This window comes from Hyalella azteca, unplaced genomic scaffold (genome assembly GCF_000764305.2).
Source record: "Hyalella azteca isolate HAZT.00-mixed unplaced genomic scaffold, Hazt_2.0.2 contig5000, whole genome shotgun sequence".
Classification (NCBI taxonomy): domain Eukaryota; kingdom Metazoa; phylum Arthropoda; class Malacostraca; order Amphipoda; family Hyalellidae; genus Hyalella; species Hyalella azteca.
In genome coordinates, this window is record NW_025935207.1 from 36,195 (window position 1) to 54,724 (window position 18,530).

At 37.1% G+C, this 18,530-nt stretch overlaps 2 protein-coding genes across 2 annotated transcripts; one reads left to right on the forward strand and one right to left on the reverse strand.

Annotated features, from left to right (window-relative positions):
- The first annotated feature begins 204 nt into the window (after positions 1 to 204).
- On the forward strand, positions 205 to 13,374 carry LOC108664602 (TBC domain-containing protein kinase-like protein). Its single transcript, XM_018151224.2, has 16 exons — positions 205 to 867; positions 1,252 to 1,358; positions 1,568 to 1,728; positions 2,004 to 2,144; positions 2,717 to 2,843; positions 3,120 to 3,376; positions 3,836 to 3,964; positions 5,798 to 5,906; positions 6,423 to 6,584; positions 7,800 to 7,977; positions 8,876 to 9,082; positions 9,286 to 9,447; positions 10,197 to 10,327; positions 10,779 to 10,912; positions 11,508 to 11,691; positions 12,493 to 13,374. Exons 1-16 carry the CDS (start codon positions 660 to 662, stop codon positions 12,604 to 12,606), a joined length of 2,511 nt encoding a protein of 836 aa, XP_018006713.1. The 5' UTR covers positions 205 to 659; the 3' UTR covers positions 12,607 to 13,374.
- A 22-nt stretch (positions 13,375 to 13,396) lies between these two features.
- LOC108664605 (vacuolar protein sorting-associated protein VTA1 homolog) lies at positions 13,397 to 17,668 on the reverse strand. Its single transcript, XM_018151226.2, has 6 exons — positions 17,323 to 17,668; positions 16,845 to 16,948; positions 16,427 to 16,545; positions 16,068 to 16,246; positions 15,482 to 15,633; positions 13,397 to 14,186 (listed from the first exon to the last, which is right to left on the reverse strand). The coding sequence occupies exons 1-6, from the start codon at positions 17,429 to 17,431 to the stop codon at positions 14,031 to 14,033; spliced, it is 819 nt and encodes a 272-aa protein (XP_018006715.1). The 5' UTR covers positions 17,432 to 17,668; the 3' UTR covers positions 13,397 to 14,030.
- Between the last annotated feature and the right edge of the window lie 862 nt (positions 17,669 to 18,530).

An 18,530-nucleotide genomic window follows, 5' to 3' on the forward strand; every position in this document is an offset into this window, starting at 1 on the left:
CTGCACAGTAATAAAGATTGGCATCTCTAAAAGCCAGTTTGGAAAGCATCTAACTTTTGAGCCACAACGAGACACTAGAGCATTCCAGTCATTTTATGGAACCGCAAGATTTCTGCCACATAAAATACCAGTTTAGCACATGTTTAATTGTTAAGAAAAGAGTTCAATTGGGCCACAAAATTTCAAATGTATTAAAAATTTGTCCCTTTGGAGTAGAATGATTTGAGTTAAGAGTAAAAATATTACCATCCTGCTATTAAAATCTGTTTATAATTTATCCACTTCACTTATGCACACATTGATCTTGTTGAGGTTATAAACAAAATAATGATAATAGTGCTTCCTGCATTGAATGCCTATTCACCATTATGCCTGTCACTTATTTTTACTGTTGCAAAACTTTTCACAACATGTTTCCTGTCTGGAACAGGCAATTTACAGACATGGCTCCAGTATCCACTGTGCTCAGCTGCCTGGTCACCTTGCTGATTTAGAACAGAACTCTCAGAAAGCAGGGATCAAACTTGCATGGCATTATTGGCATCATAGCATGCTATGTGCATCATGGATATGACACTGTTGTATTCTTGTTTGAAATGTTTTACTATAGTTCTGCTTTTTTCAGCTGTATAAATATCAGAAATATCTAATTTTAAGGAATGATTGGATTATCAAATGACACATTGGGGTATGCAAGCCTTGGGGCTTCAACATTCCTAGCCTCTGCACACCCCAGTGAGTCTTGTGGAAGTAATGGCTTGCCTCTCACTCCAAACTCGGTCCGGATCCTTGGCCGATCCCAACTGCTGTACACCGTGTCCCACCCTCACCTGTGCTCCTATGTGTCTATACAACGAGGCAAACATGGTGAGCACTCGTTGATTTTTCTGCTAATCTTTTGATCATTATTAGAAACATTATCATAGTTGAGGCTAGAAGTTTCAATCACAATTGATTGGCAAAACTCTATGTTTTTTTTGAACATTATATCTCAAATATATACAGGCATTTGCCCTGGTTGTTTATTTTATAAAATAGCTTATCAAATCAAATAAATAGAGAGATAAGATCTTACTAATTTTAGATTCCAGCTCGTACATTTTTTTATGCATTGCTGTATATCATTGTTAGTTAACTAGTTTATAAAGTTTTTCAACAGAATGTCATAATTTACTATAATTGATATTTAAACAAATTTCCATCCTAGATAAGGAGATATTCTGCTTTTATTTACTACTTTTTCTTTTACAGAAAGACTTATAGTGGTTCAAGAGTTCTACAAGTGTGATCTTCTGGCAGCTTGGAACAATCACCAAGAATTCCAAACTGAAAAAAGGTTAATCCAAGTGATGCATGAGGTGAGGCAGTTTCAATTGTTTGTAGGTAGTTGAGGAGCTCATATCCCTGCACTGAAAATCTAGCAAGTAGTTAATTTATTTCATTAATTTTAATCATGTAATTTAATGTTGTTAGGTCATATTTTATGTACCTATATGTGAAATCAATTAATTGTTTCCAGATCTTGTCTGCTCTTCTATTATTTATCGATATATATACTGTATTTCAGGTTATGCAAGGCTTAGTTTACTTGAACAAGTTGGGCATCTCGTGCTGCTGCAATTTGTGCCCTCGTAATTTGCTTATTGATCCGTATGGAAAGGCCAAGATGAATGGCTATGGACTATATTATATGACTGAACAGGGAACAGCTGTCTCCTTTCCCATTGGGTCAGTAAATGTAATGTAACTTACAGAAAAATCTAATTTTTTTGAAAAATGTATAGTTATCTTGTGGGTTGAGAAAATTAATTTCAATCTGCTTATTAATCTTGCAAATTATCATGAATTTATAATTCGTCTGTTCAAAACCTTGGGACCGTTTTTTTTTTTTTCAGGTAGAGAATAATGGAGAAAATTAAAATTGAAGTGACAAATTTTCACTAATTTAGCCATCTTATTCAATGAATTCAACTAACATGAAATGAAAATTCTTCCTCCTAAAGTAACGAGTTCAGTGCTCCTGAAGTGCTGATAGCTGGGGCGTGTCCGGAGCTGCGACCTGCTGGTGGCGGTGGTAACCCATCCTCTGATGTGTGGAGCCTTGCGCTCATGTTCCTCTCACTCATACTCCCAACACAAACCAAGTATGAATGATTGGCTTGATTGCCTTACTTAATAAACCCATTCTTTCGGATTAACTGTTGAAATTACCTCTTCTCATAACATTATATGCAAGTAACAAAACTCTAGATAAAAATTGCATTGATATAATTAATGTGCTCATAGACAAAGGGTTAATTAAACAGTTTATTTCTAGTATTGATACCAGTTTGCAAACAAATGGAATATTTTGTGGCTAACATAACTTGTTTGAAAATTAGTCTCAACTAATTGAACTAACTTAAATGATAAATTATTGAACTACAGGCATTTAGCTAAACAACTCGCTAATAAAGAGTCTTGCATTTTAGTTGTTATGGATGTATTTGGATACAATAAAACTAAATTATAGACGTTTTGGAGTAGTTCTTAGACAACGTTTAATCTGTCTTATTAACTATTGTGATAATTGTTTTGTCTTTAATGTCCAAGAAAATCTCATGATCATTACTGCATCATCTTCTTGAAAATTTGTTTTAATTTAATTTAAAGATATTTTGTAGCTATAAACATTGTCGTCATTGGAAGCTTTAACACACCATAATTTTACTGACAGATCAGGCCACAAAGAACCTCTTGAAATCAGCGTTGCCACTGTGCTGCTCATGGCATCTAAAAGTGACCATGACGACCTTGCTTCTGCAATTATTGATCAGAAACCCCAACTGCTTGAAAAATTCGAGGTAAAAGACTGTTCTTGATACGCGGTTGCTTCAATTAAGGTAGCCTTGCTCGTTATCAACACATCTTTTTTCCTTGCATGTATGTTTTTAACATTTTTCATGCCTTGATCACTCAAATGTCACAAGCCTGTATCCTAAGACTATAACATAAATAATGTCTTTTTGAATGTTTTTTTCATACTATTTACTTGATGTTGAGTAGTCATATTTTCGCAGATGTTGAGTGCAGCAATACGACAGCTGCTACGATTGTGGCTAAATTTGAACTGTTTACAGATGCTTAGTGCAGCAACACAAGACCTACTGCGATCCTGCTTGAAGTTTGATCCTACGTCTCGACCGTCACCAATAGACCTGTTAAGCCATCCTGCATTTGCTGGTCTCACTCTCACTGCGCCTGTGGATCCTCAGCCCCGGCCCTTCCCTCGCTGCACCATTGCTTCCCCGCGGAAAGCTTTCCCTCCTATGGACGAAATGCTGTCTAACTACCCCCTGCCTGATGATTGTATGACACTCAATCATGATGGCGTGAAGTGAGATTATATTTCTAGTTTATCTCTGTAATCCATTGAAATATATAGCATCTATTGTGTTTCTTCTTTATTTAATTGAGTTGCAGGATATATGTTTTGAAATATTAATATAAATTTCAATTTTGTTCTTTAATATACGATATACATTATCTTCTCTTGCACTGACACGTTTCTCCACTGATACACTTTTCAATAAGTACCATACTTGTTCTAGGATCTAGTATATCATAAATTATCATTTCAATGATTGCCTCAACGTTAAAACCTATTGTTGGAGTTATAATGTCATATGTACCCTTTTCATGAGGTACCCTCTGCCTCTTGCTACAGGTTGGTGTAAGAGTTCTTGCAGATGAAGTTGTTACCCACATTGACCATAAGCAGATGCATCTTGCAGGATATGTAGCAACATTTGAAAAAAGGTTGTTTGCGTTGCCTAAAGACTGATACATTTTACAGGACAGGCATAGGAGGCCTACGTGAGCGCAGCATGCGTGAGGTGTATCACCTGTGGCAGCTGGCGGGAGGACAGGCGGAGCAGGAGCTCGTGCGGCACGGCTTCATCATCTCCCGCCCGCCTATCCTAGTGTTTACACTTTATCTTTTTTCTTGTAATTTGGAATCTTAATCTTTTCTATGCATTGATCTCGAAGTTTTGCCAAAGATATTGATGATTTTCTCTCAGCTGTGTATTTCAATGCCCTCTTAATTAAGGGGACTGGCTTGTTAAAAAATTGATAATTTTGGCTTTTCCGTTTTCTTGGCTCATTTTGTAGCTGCTGAAAAGGCACATCTAACGCAGCAAACTGCATGTATGTGCGTGCTATAGTTTTTACTTAAAGCAATTTTAAAAATATATCAAATGAACATTTTTTAACAATACCTACAAAGATTTATTTGAATTAAATCTATATATATAGATCATTACTCTCGTTAATTGCAAAGTGCTTGCACTCGTTTGAAAGCTACAAGCTTTTCGTTTGAAAGTTACAAGCAAGACGCGTTCAACAAAGCTACTATCATGGATGTACAAGCTATAATTTTTGCGTAATGCAGTTTTGAACTTTTATAAAACGACCATTTTATTACAATATTTACAAATTTTTATTGAAAAAGTGTATTTATTGATAATTATTTGCATTAATTGCTAAGTGTTTGCACTCGTTTGAAAGCTACGAACGATGCGCGTTCAAGAAAGCAAATATCACGGATGAACATGCAATAATTTTTGTGTAATGCAGTTTTAAACTTGTATAAAATGAATAGTTATACATATATGATTATAAAAAGTCCCATTTATAGCTCATTATTCACGTTAAATTGGAAAAGAATAAGTCTGAAAACCTGTGCTGGTACCCTAAATGCAAATAATTGGCAATTGGGAAGCTTGGGCTACAATTTCAAGATTTTTTTTGGCATATTCTTCTTTTTGCAATAAATTTTACTTTATTTGGCTCTGCTGAACCATTTTAAATATCTAAAAACGCCACCTTAAAAACTTTATAACTCCTACAGTATTTAAGCTAGAGCAGTGAAAGACATATAATTCGATTTGTAAAGACCATACCTAGCGACTCTAGGAGCCCAAGGCTGTGTGGTTCAACTAACCATTTTTGCATGGTTCAACTTATATATGGGGGGATTGGGGGTGTAGGGGGAAAATGTGTGAAAATGGAAAAACGTGCATAAAAGAAAAACTGCGAGGAAAATCGAAAATCGGGGCTCTAGAGCCGCTACATAACTTTGTTACGAATCGAATGAAATGTGTCTCGATATTATATCATGTGATTTGCAAGAGTTATAAACTTTCTCAAGTACCCCTTTTTTGCCGTTTTCAATTAATTTCATGTTTTCTTTCATTTTATCAAGAAAATCATGCGAGCCATTTATTTTTATGTTACCTTTTACGTATGTGTGTGAAATTTCAGAAAGATTAGTTGGTAAATGTAGAAGTTTTTCCGAGACTGAAATATTCGAGAAGTTACTAATTTCTGATCAGTAATTGTTTTGCCTAGTCATTTTTCTTGATTTCTGCACACTGTTATTCGGCAGTCTTGGTCTTGCAGATGCAAAATTTCATCTGGGAAAATGAAATCCAGGAATCAATTCTAAGGTTTTATGAGCCTGGAGTTTTAGGCCAACTATAGCTGAAATATGTACTGGAAATAATGTTCAAAGTACGAGTTTTACCAAACTGTCCTATTTTTTAAATTGACTAAATACGGATATGTTCCTCATTAGAAACAAGCAAATCAAAGGTTAGCATGTATCCTTAACCACTCACCATGTGGTATTTGTTAATGTATTATAACCTATTAGTCTGCAAATATAATCTAAATTATTTTTATTCGTAAAGCTATTTAATGAATTTTAGAAAATGAAGTTGAAATCATCATCGTAATCAAGATATTGAATCCTCAGAAAAAGCAGCAGCGAAGACACTGAGGCCAGGAAGCTGCCTCTGGTGATCAGGGAGAAGGACGTCGAGTATCAGTTTCACCGCATCATTCTCTTCCACCGCCTGCTCAGGGTGAGTGCATCACTCAACATCCTCCTCTTCCACCGCCTGCTCAGGGTGAGTGCATCACTCAACATCCTCCTCTTCCACTGCCTGCTCAGGGTGAGTGCATCACTCAACATCCTCCTCTTCCACCGCCTGCTCAGGGTGAGTGCATCACTCAACATCCTCCTCTACCACCGCCTGCTCAGGGTGAGTGCATCACTCAACATCTTCCTCTTCCACCGTCTGCTCAGAGTGCGTGCATCACTCAACATCACTGCTGCTATAACCCGTTGATATTTACTAGTAGTAGAAGCTAATTGATTATATTATTTTTCCGTAAGCAATTTTTCAAATTTTGTGTGATTGAAGACAAGAGAATTAGTTTCATTGATAATTTTCTAACTAGTTTTTTTACATATTTAACAATATTTTCATTTGCGCTGGTAAATTTAAAAGACACTGCACAAAGACATTTCTTTCAATTACATACAATAATGTGACCTACATTAAATTCCATTAATTACTACAGTAATGTGACCGCAGGCATATCCATACTACCGGTCACGCATCGTAGCGGACGCTCACATGGACATCCCGCCGTACCACCGAGGCGAGGTGTGGGCCGCGCTGCTGGGGGTGGACGGTGACACCATCTCCACTTACGCTGAAATTGATAAAGTTACCCCAACCTCAACGGACCGTCAAGTAATTTGATGATCTAATTGATAAATTTGATTGATTAATGATAGTCACTGTTTTCTCCTTGTCTAGCACGAGATTTACGATGTTGCATTTTATATTGATTGATCTTTTTAGCGCATTTTTTCATTTATGAAAAAAAATCACTATTGTGCTCGCCATGTCCGTCTGTCCTTCCCCGTCCGTCTGTTTGTCCGTCCGTGACTTCACGTTTTCGTCGACGAGAAAATGCGCTCTCTGTCACTCACTGCAGTGAGTACTGCGTTATATATTTTTTCCTATGTTGTTGTGAGAGATGAAAAGTTGTAATGTAGAATTTTTTATTTAGTTGTTCGTATTTGTGATGTTTCGTGATCCATATCCGTAAACAAAAACGTTTATCTCAGGTTATGAACAAAAGCAATGGCCTTCGCATCTCAAGCCTTTTTAACCTGAGTTACCTTCTGTAGTCGATGAGTTAGCACATAAAAAATATCAAATTATTGCATCTGCTTAGATTGCACTGGCAACAACATGATTTTTCATCTACCAGCGTGGTAAATTTTATTCAAAGAACTGAAAAGAATTCGTGGATGGCTCTGTCGATATCATTAGTTCTAGAAGCATTTGGGGTTCAGATTAATTTTTTTACACTCTGAAATTTTTAATAAATCTTTACTTTTAAGTGTCTGCGAATGATAACTATATTTTTTATAAGGAGGTCAGTAGAAAAAAAACATCATCTCTATTTGTGTGTGAGGAGACGGTTCTTGTGTCCACAAAGCTATTGTTCATATGGCTTCATGTATATGTACCAATATCTCTGTACCATTTATTTGATGTAACAATTTGCGGTACAATTATCTTGATAGGTACTTCAGGAAACATAAATTTAATGTAAAAACTCCATGCGCCATCATTTCAACTACCCAATAAATATAACTCAGGACTCACTGCAGTGAGTGACAGAGAGCGCATTTTCTCGGAATCCACGAAAACATGAAGTCACGGACGGATGGACAGACGGACGGACGTCATTTTAACTACCCAAAAAATTATAACTCAGTACTCACTGCAGTGAGTGACAGAGAGCGCATTTCCTCAGAATCGACAAAAACAAGAAATTACGGACGGACGGACCGGACGGACGGACGGACGGACATGACGAGCACAATAGGACATGTTTTTCATAAATGAGAAAATGCGTTAAAAAGTACAATTTCTGATGATACATGTTGACAGATCGAAGTGGACATCCCTCGCTGCCACCAGTACGACGAGCTGCTCTCCTCGCCCCGCGCTCACCAGAAGTTCACTCGCCTCCTCAAGGCCTGGGTGGTCTCACATCCCGGGCTCGTGTACTGGCAGGGACTTGACTCATTAACCGCTCCATTTCTCTACCTTAACTTCAATAACGAAGGTAGATTCACGATAATCTATGACAGTATATAATCTATAACGGTATATAATCTACAACAGTATGTAATCTATAACGGTATATAATCTATAACAATATATAATCTATAACAGTATTATAATCTATAACGGTATATAATCTATAACAATATATAATCTATAACAGTATGTAATCTATAACGGTATATAATCTATAACAATATATAATCTATAACAGTATTATAATCTAACGGTATATAATCTATAACAATATATAATCTATAACAGTATTATAATCTAACGGTATATAATCTATAACAATATATAATCTATAACAGTATCACATCCCGGGCTCGTGTACTGGCAGGGACTGGACTCACTTACCGCCCCCTTTCTCTACCTTAAGTTAAATAAGAAGGTAGATTCACGATAATCTATGGCAGTTCCGGTATATAACCTATAACGGTATATAATCTATAACAGTTTTAATACTGTTCTTTGTACAATAAATATGCTGAAATTGCAAGTACACCAAGAATTTAAAAAGATAGGAAACGGCATTAAATTCACTACATCTTCATCCCAAGTTTTTAATGGAAATGGCGTAAATTTTTTTTTCTATATTTTTTGCGAGGTTTAAGCAACGTATTCTTTGTCTAGTGCTATGGTTCCTAAATTTGATACTGAATTTAACATGCTATAATAAGCATATTATGGCATAATGGACTCTTTCAAGATATATTATTATTAATTTAAAATGAGAATTGCTTTTTTTAATCTAAAAAATACCTCCTGAAAACTGATAAATTAGTCCCGTGTGATAAGGCACAAATTTTAGGAATCACTGGTCTAGTATTTGGCTTCAAGACCACGATATTGAAGAGAGAGATCTCACCCACCTCGGATGTTGTTGTGTTTTGCAGCGTTGGCGTACGCATGCCTCACAGCCTTCATCAAGAAATACCTTCACAAGTTCTTCTTACGAGACAACAGCGCCGTTATTCAGGAGTACCTGGCGAAATTTTGTCATCTGGTCGCCTTCCATGATCCCTTGCTGTTCTCCCACCTTGCTTCCATTGGCTTCGTGCCAGAGCTTTATGCAATTCCGTGGTTCCTCACTATGTATACACGTACGTTTCAGGTCATTTAGTGCATGTGTGTGAACTTTGTTGTGTATAGATACAAGTTTTATTATATTTGACGTATCACCCAAGTTCATTACCCTGTATATATAATAACGACATCTCCATCATTTGCATCTTGTTGCATATTATTTCCAAGAAATCTTCCGAGTTTTCGAAAAAAATTCAACTTTTATTTCATATTATCACAGACGTGTTCCCGCTGAGCCAAATTTTCCACGTGTGGGATACGCTGCTGCTGCACCCCGCGTCACTAGCGCTCTGTGTGGCGGCGGCCATCCTTCGACACCTGCGGCACCAGCTCCTCGACTTCTCATTCAACGACTGCATCCTGCTCTTCTCGGACATGCCAGGTCACAAGTTACTGAGGTTCATGGAGTCAAAGGCTTACTATACACAGAAAAATTCCAGGGTCTTTGTCCTAATAGTGATGCACTTTTTGCCCTTGTGTGGGTCATCCTGGCCCAGTTCGGCCCGGGAATACCTATAGGTAACCCAATGTATAGATGCCTGCGCTCTTGTACATGCGTACATGCCATTTGAGAGTTATTATGGTTATTATTATTCTACGATGAGATTATTGTGATGTCTGGTACAATCTGAACATTGAGGGTTGGTTACACCTCGAGAAAACTAAGAAAAGTTTAAAAAGGATCGTCGGACGACAAGAGTTTCTCTGGTTAACCCTGCATGTCACTGTTGGTGTAGTTTTCCATCAGACCACGAGAGTAGTAGACTTGAATGACGTGGCTCAATGCCTTGTAACGGGTGATACTCTGTCTGATAGTGTCACAATTGTTTACTACACTATCACCATGCCTCTTTGTGGACCATTATCATAAAGTGATAAATTTTTGTATGCACTTATTAATTAAAACGCCCGTAGGTATTCATTTACGCAAACAATGTAAGTATATTATTTTCTGTATATTGCCGTAGCTAATCAGTTGTTCTTTAATGCAGATTTTGTTGAAGACCCGGGAGTAATTTTACTAACAATTTTTTACTGTTTTTCTTAATTTGGTGAAATTTTTCAGAATTTTGAACTTGTTCTTAGTAATTTATCAATGCCGTAATTAATTGATTTATTAATTTCATGCAGACATCAACATAGAGCAGGTGGTGAAGGACTCAGTTGACCTGCACCTTGAGACGCCCGTGAGTTTGCTGTACCGCCACCACGCGCCGCCTTCGTCTGACCGGGACACAGAGCAACATTTGTCAGGCCCTCTAGTAAGCATTTAGGTTCCCATTGAAATAAATGTCGTCTTACTGAACCCTGATGACATTAACCTAGACATTTACTCGTAGACTAAGGTTAAAACGGTCTTTTAGCACCCACGGCAGTGAAGATTCTATTAAACCATGATTAAAGTTGCTACTGACCCGACTCCTTGCCAAACAAATAAGTTCAACTATTTGTGATTATTTTTACACTTATATGAACTCCATAAACAACAATTGACAATGTCATCAGACTTTTTCTAACTGAAGAACTATCAGGTGAACCTGACGTTTTATAAGTGTAAATAAAGTACTAATAAGAATACATTTGCGATGACATACTATAAGTTGCATGAACAATTGAGTACAAAACGGCAAAAAAGCCTTTAGAATGGGATGGCTTTAATATTATGTAACTCTCTATATCATCATGAAAATTACGACTATTATATCTTTCCAGAATGATCTGAGCAGCATTACACTAGCGGAGCAGCGGAGTGAGATCTGCGGACGCATCAGCGGTGCGGACGTCGTGCGGCTCAGTGAAGCTCTGCCCGGCTCACTGCTCGTCGTGGACACCAGGCCCCAGCACCTGTAAGTCCGGCTTACTGCTCGTCGTGGACACCAGACCCCAGCACCTGTAAGTCCGACTCACTGCTCGTCGTGGACACCAGACCCCAGCACCTGTAAGTCCGGCTCACTGCTCGTCGTGGACACCAGACCCCAGCACCTGTAAGTCCGGCTAGCTTACTGCTCGTCGTGGACACCAGACCCCAGCACCTGTAAGTCCGGCTTACTGCTCGTCGTGGACACCAGACCCCAGCACCTGTAAGTCCGGCTCACTGCTCGTCGTGGACACCAGGCCCCAGCACCTGTAAGTCCGGCTCACTGCTCGTCGTGCTACAAGGAGTTGATTTAAGGCAGATTGTGCTCATGCAATCCACGTCTTGTCATCGTCGTAGGAAAACTTGAGTATTTTTGGAAAAATGGGGATTGTGGAGATATTTAATTCTGGATTTATTTATTTAAAGGATTTATTCGTTATTCTTTATTATATTCAGTCATGATTCAAACTTACTGGCATTCAATCGATCTGTCTGTGAGATCATTCATTATTTCAGGCTATTCTGCCTTTATCTCTGGTGTAAAAATTTATTTTATTAGTTTGTCATGGAAATAATCCCTGCAGATTTCAAACGGGTTCTCTGATGAACGCCTGGAATGCGCCTGGGGAGTTGTGGATGAGGGAAGGAGACTCTCCCTCTGAGGACGGGGGCCCTCAACTTGTCCTCGAGCAGGCCAAGCTGAGGGCGGTGGGCAAAATGGCCGTCGTCGTCATGGGCACCAAAGCCGCCCATCATCTTACCCTTCAGGTGTCGTGATCATCTTACGCGTGTGTCCAATGTCCAGGATTATTAAAATCTGCAGTACAGAATAATTTCTAATAATTATTAATCTTGCACGAAATTATGTTTCATGACATGAATATATTTTAATCTTCACGCTTGATTACCTTTAGTATATTTGTAGGGTATTTTTTCAAGACCAAATTCACTTTCTAACCAAAAATACATTTGTAGAATTTTCAAATGAATTGTCGATGTTTTTTACAAGTTGTAACAATGCACTTCAGTATAGCGTTCAACATGAATACTGGACCAATTTAAATTACTTGCTATATATCAGCATAAAACAAAATATTGGGACCTGAAACAGTGAAACCTGAGGCTTATGATCGAACAACTGCAGGTGTGGGAACAGCTAATCGAGGACGGCGTGGCCAACCTACTTATTGAACCATGGCAATTCATCTTGTGTAATTTCCCAACAATGAATGCAAAAAAAATAATAACTCGGTAGGTACTCACTGCAGTAAGTGACAGAGAGCGCATTTTCTCGTCGACGAAAACGTGAAGTCTCGGACAAACAACAGACAAACGGACGGACGGACATGACGAGCACAAAAGGGCATTTTTCAATAAATGAGAAAATGAGCTAAAAAGTAACATGCACCTGACGCTCATGAACAAAATTGTGCAGGTGTGTGAGCAGCAGGTCGAGGCGGGCGTGGCCATCCTACTTATTGAGCCATGCCATTTTATCTTGTGTAATTTCATAACAATGAATACAAAAAAAGTAACTCGCACCAGACGCTCATGAATAAACCTGTGCAGGTGTGTGAGCAGTTGGTCGAGGCGGGCGTGGCGCGCGTGTGCCTCTTGCACGGCGGAGTGGACGTCTTCCAGGCCTCAGGACATCTCGTCGTCCCCTCACCTGGGGCCTCGTAATATCCGGGACCCTCGGTACATTCACAATACAAGCTCGGAACAGGGAGAGACTTTCATGAGCTCTAGTCTCATGAGCTCATGGGGAACAGCAGAGAAGCAATTACGATGCATTCCGTGCACCATTTCAGATATCCCTTCAAGAGCCGTAAATTGCTGCTATCGCCGTGTTAGAAATTATTAAACTGCCAATGAACTTTATTGAAAATAATTGCATGAGTTATGTTTTGTTACTACTGTAGTTTTATTATTAGTAGGTATTTATTGTTAGTCACGTATAATTTGGTTGGGTGATGGCAATCAACTGTGACCACCTTCTTTGTATCGATGAGTCTGTTTTTGTTATGTTTTTCTCTGCATGTTATGCGTAAGTATTTATTTCTTGAGTATCGGTATTTATTTCTTGAGTATATATTAAGATCAACATATTTAGTGTACAACACAGAATTTTACTCCTACGAGTGCAACGTCTTCCAAGCTATACTGTATTCGAGCTAAGAGTTTCAGTCAAACCTAATATTTTAAAGGCACCTGTTGCAGAAAGTTGGCAGACCAAGAATTCCATTTGATCTTAAATTTTTTTAGTACTGTAAAGTATTAGCTCTGCTCATATAAGTCAATTAAATTTTTTTGTTCATGAATAGATTGGTAGCGATTTTCTTGCGTATGCCTGGATGAAAAGTGGTAGTTGGCCGCCGTGATCATCCAAATTTATAGATCTTTTGTACAAATTTTAGGATAATGAAGATATTTTTTATTATTACTTTATGATTCATGATTTTTATTTCGTTAGAATATGCATCTTCTGTATTTAATATATTATCCAGACGGCACTTATCTAACGCAAACGTAAAAAATTACGTATATGTGCTTAAGATTAGTTATAACTAATATTACTATTAGCAATCGCAATCACGGTCACAATGAAAGTCACAATGATTCTAGCATTTCAGAAATAATTCACTGTGTTACGTCATATTCAGGGGCTTCAAAAGTTTGTAATTTTATCTATCAACTACGACCACAATCAATCTGCATGCAAATCGTATAAAAAGAGATCATGTTTACTAAATTTTCTTCAAAGCCATGGATTTTATTCATGAAGCTTTTCACAGATTCTTGTTCAAGACTAGAACTGTGCTGTTGAAATGCAGTTGAATTCTGGTATTTCATGTTGCCTCTAGTAATAAATGGCAAATGGCCGTTGTGGCCGCTGCCTATCGTCCACCCTAGTTACATTCGTCTATTTCCATTTCAGTTCTTATTTCGGTCAAGTCGGTTACTCGGCATCATTTTACAAGGTTGAATAATGACTAAGAAATAATGCACTTCAATCGAGAACTCGAAAATCTCATTACTTGCTTTTCCGTTGAAATTCTTAGAAGCGGCCCACATTCTTCCATCTGACCCAACACCATGCGCCTCTTTTAAGAGAGGTTACCTTTAAGCAATTGTAAGGCTTTGGTAAGGTTTTCTACAGCCGTGGTGATATCCTCGTAGTCAAGTGCACTATCCGCCCACTTGCAGTGCTTGCGCGCCATCTTGATGTCTGCTGCAGATACGGGACACTTGCTGGCTGCAGGCTGTGGGCAACAAGAGTTATTATAGTATATATAAATATATGAATTAGTAGATAGTATATTAGTATAGACGCGGAATAGGCCAGTTTTGGCCTGTCATGATTTTCCAAAATCATACCAATTATCAATTTGTAATTGTCAAGGCAATTATGAAAAAGCTTATTGAATCTACAGTTGAAAAATTAGAATTTATGATACGACTAAACAAAATCCCTTCAATTATTGTATTGACCTTAATTTAACAGGTTACGAAAAACACAAGATTTTCTCGCTTTTAACGTGTTAATTGAGACTTTATAGAAATATATAACTAAGATATAATTTGCTGCAGCACAAAATGTTTAACGAAAGCTAGTATAATACTTCAGAAGTCGATTGGAATAAGCAATGGCGTTCCTGATGTCATTTAATTTAATTGCGATGGAAATTGTCATTCATTGGCTTCATGTTTGTCAATTCAATTCATAGTGTTGTTTCATCAAGATTATTTTTAATTCAATCCCGTATATCGATGTACTGTATGTCATGGACAACCAAAGAGGGGTAACATTACCTTTAATTGAATGTATACATATGTTATTTATTACAGACTTGTCCACATGGAAGAAGTAAGTTCGTACATTCATCTCAACTAAGACTTCAATATTTCGCAATATTCAATTGCGAAATAATGAAGATCTGCAACATAAACTGCTACTGAAATATTCAGAAACAATTTAATTTGTTTTACACATTCATAAATAAACTTGTTGAATATAAAGTCGTTTGTTTAATGAAGTGTAAAACCGTTCTCATATGCATGGTAGAATTTTGTCAGCTAAACGTTTAGGGAATATATTAGCGAGGGGAATATATTGGCATTTATCCGTAAGAAGGAAGAAGAAAATTCAAAACAGTTCATCGCAGAGACAAATTTGTGAGCTGGATGAGAGAATTAAAAAAATTATAATAATAAATACATAAATTTACTTTCATTCAACTGACCCACACATCTCACTTTGATTTACACATCTAAACATGGAACATAATGTACATCTCTGAACATCTTCTAAATCACTTTTTTGCATGAAAAATGTAATAACGAGTATGAAATCGCTGCATTCGTCCCATGAGTGTCAACTAAACTCTTGGTTTGAACTTGTAATAATTCAAATAACCGCTAAGTAGACATTCCATAAGCACAGCACTCGGTCATCAAAACTAGCTTAGGTACGCGCAGCACCCAAAGTACCTACAGGTAGCAGCAATTTCTAGCATGTAATAAGCTATTTTTCATAAGGTTTCAGCTGATCAGTCACCTGAGTGTCGTGAGCAGGAGACGAGGCAGCCACGGGAGGCAGACTAGGCTGTGTGGGCAAGACAGGAGGGTTGTAGGTCGAGGTCTGTTCGGAGCTGGGTGCTGGACCTTGAGGCACTGTGAAACCAAGTTCATCTCCCGTTGTGGGACCATCTGTTCATAGTAAGTCGAATGGAAAGCACAAGCAGTGCATCAAGGTATAGTTTTGACCACTAACAGTGGGGTTTTTATAGACAAAAGCAACTGCTGAATAAATTATTAAATAATTAGATCCTTGAAAACTGGTTCATTCATGTGGAAGATGGGCTTTACATGGTGAATTTTGGAAATTAGTTTTCTTCATGGAAGGTGATGAAGTAGTCCACCATTGCCAGCTAGTAAATCCAGAAAACTGAATGGAAAATTTAATCTAATATTCTTTGTTAGACAAATTTATTTCCCTTAATAATATAAATAAAATAATTTCTAGTACTTATTATAGGCAAACGATTTCTAGACAGGATTCAATGAAAACGACGAAGTGTAAAATTTTTTGATGTATAAATTTATTTGAGAGCAAAAAAGGGATCAAATCACCAAATACTTACCTTCATCACCTCCTATGGGTCCTGGTATAGGAGTTTGGCCTTGTTTGAGGCAGTTGTGAATGTAGGTGGCCTTCCATTTAGCATACTTTCTCTGTGCCAGAACTTCTTCACTGAGCTCACCAAACACATCGCATACATCCAGTATCACGCCAGCTGTGTAAAAGCTCTTCACTACATTCCTGCAATGCAAATATCAAATGAAAACACCTAAAACAACATATAAAAATAAACATTAAACTCGTGTGCATGCAAAATGAAGAAAGGCGATTTCTGATGCTCAAATACTGTGCTTGTAAATGAAGGTCCTTGAAATCCAAATGATGAGTGAATTCTATACCCGAGTGTAAGCTTTTACTGACTTGTTAAAGTTGCCAGCCCTGTCATTTGAATCAGCAAACATGAAAAGTTTGTTGGCCTCATTTTCTAGCAGAGCCTGGCCAGCAACATCACTGGAGATGGCTTCATTGTCATGGTTGTTCTGAGGAGACGCAAGATTATATTTAAAATTATACCAAGAGTTCATACGATTTACCTACTATGAATTTCAGAAACCAAAAATTAGAATTCATTATCATTCTATTATATGATCAATGAATCAATGTTGGAACAGATAATGATGACCCCCCCCCCCCCCAAAAAAAAAAAAAGATCTTATTGCAAAAAAAATTAAAATTACTACGTTTGAAGATAGACATTAATTAACTGTCTATCAGCCATATATAAGTCAATTATAAGACAAAATAAAACACTAAAAAAGCTTCATTCAAATAAACAAACTTTTTTAAATGCCTCCAGCCAGTCCATAAGACCAGCCAGGAGTGTGCGAGCTTCAGGAGATTTCTTATCAATCTTGAGTGCCGTCTGTAGAGAGTACAGTCTAGCTGCTCAAATGAAGATTAATATAAAAGTTCATCAACAAAAAATCAGTTATTAAGGCCTCAAGGATATTTCATGGGCAAATATTCAGGCCAATAAAAATAGAGCTTAATTACCTTTCAACAATTCCAACCATATCTAGGTAAAAGTGTTTCATGGTGAACCATGTACCACTGAATGTCTTGAAATAAGTGTTGAATTCACTCCCATCCAGTGTATGAAAAAACCCATGATCATGACAAGCATTGTAGAATATGGAGTATCAAACTACCCAGAACCACACCGCAAAACATGGCAGTAATTTTCAATCATCTTTCCTTATTGTTTCAATATCAATAACAAGTAAATCATACATTTCTTCTCATCTAATGAGACTCACCCCAATAAGTGATCACAGGCTCCCTGCCTTCATAGTCAACTCCCAATTTGAGATAGTGCTGAATAGCCTTGAGCTGAGGAGGACATGCTAGTAAATTATTTCCAGACATTTTCCTAGATTTGAGATGGACAAGAGGAGCAGTGTTATAGATAGGAACAATAGAGAAAAATTAATGACAATATTTGATAACTCCTGGTGGCAAAAACTGGGATAAGATTTACATCTTTGGCAGCATCTTTGGTCTGAAGTGATATTAACTTTAAAATCTGCAGATGCTTTAATAACTAACTTCGATAATAAAGTTCATCAACTACAATGGCTTCATAGCAGCAATTTTTGATGTTCTGAGCAAACATTTTTTAATATACATACCTATTAAAATTTCTGATACTGATGGTTGAAAAATTAAATTCAAAAGAAATAAATTAGTTTAGTGCTATGAAATTTTATATATGGCCATAAATCCCAACTTGAGGGATGCAAAATGTCAGTAAAAAGGCCGTTTCTAATTGTGCTGTCCCTATGTAAAACCATAGTTGAAAGACTGACACATCCCTATTAAATACTTTTTATTTGTGGTAACAGTCAAGCAGTTAAACTGGTGAAGACATAGCACATGCTTAAGATTGCAAAGAAGTTTGGTACCTATATACAAATATACCTATACCTATATTATATAAATTGAAATTTATTCTACAAGAAAATAATCTCCAATGATTCCAATCTAGAAAATTTAGGGGACAGATATCCCATTTGCAGAAGAGAATATGACACTCAATTGAGATTTTGATGAATTAATTGTTAAATAAGTCATGAATCATCAATCATGACTTATTGAACAGTTTTGCTTAAAGCAATTGAAAATACTATAAAGATGTATTATACTAAAATGAAAAACAATGCTTCAGATCTGACATGAAATATATACATACATAGATACCATTCAAGCTGCAACTAGAGCTTTCCTACCATTTTAAGAGTATCAAGATGCCTTCTAGATTAATTATCTCTAATCTAATTGTTGGCAAAAATGCATGATTGGGCTGCAAAATTCCAAATAGAGGAAAAATAGATCATACTACAGAATTAGCATTTTCCTACTCATTACTGTGATTTCATGGCATCAAAGGGACAAATTTTCAATGCATTTGGAATCTTGCCTGAAGTGCTGTTCAATTGAGAAATTTTGTTAAAAAAAGGATGGAGGG

Coding starts and splice junctions, on each gene's coding strand:
- LOC108664602 (XM_018151224.2), top strand. CDS start 660: ATGATTGGATTATCAAATGACACATTGGGGTATGCAAGCCTTGGGGCT. Junction 7,978..8,875: donor CCTTAACTTCAATAACGAAG/GTAGATTCACGA, acceptor TGTGTTTTGCAG/CGTTGGCGTACGCATGCCTC. Junction 11,692..12,492: donor CCCATCATCTTACCCTTCAG/GTGTCGTGATCA, acceptor AAACCTGTGCAG/GTGTGTGAGCAGTTGGTCGA.
- LOC108664605 (XM_018151226.2), bottom strand. CDS start 17,431: ATGTCTGGAAATAATTTACTAGCATGTCCTCCTCAGCTCAAGGCTATT. Junction 16,949..17,322: donor GCCTGTGATCACTTATTGGG/GTGAGTCTCATT, acceptor TCATTTGAGCAG/CTAGACTGTACTCTCTACAG. Junction 15,634..16,067: donor ACCCATAGGAGGTGATGAAG/GTAAGTATTTGG, acceptor TACTATGAACAG/ATGGTCCCACAACGGGAGAT.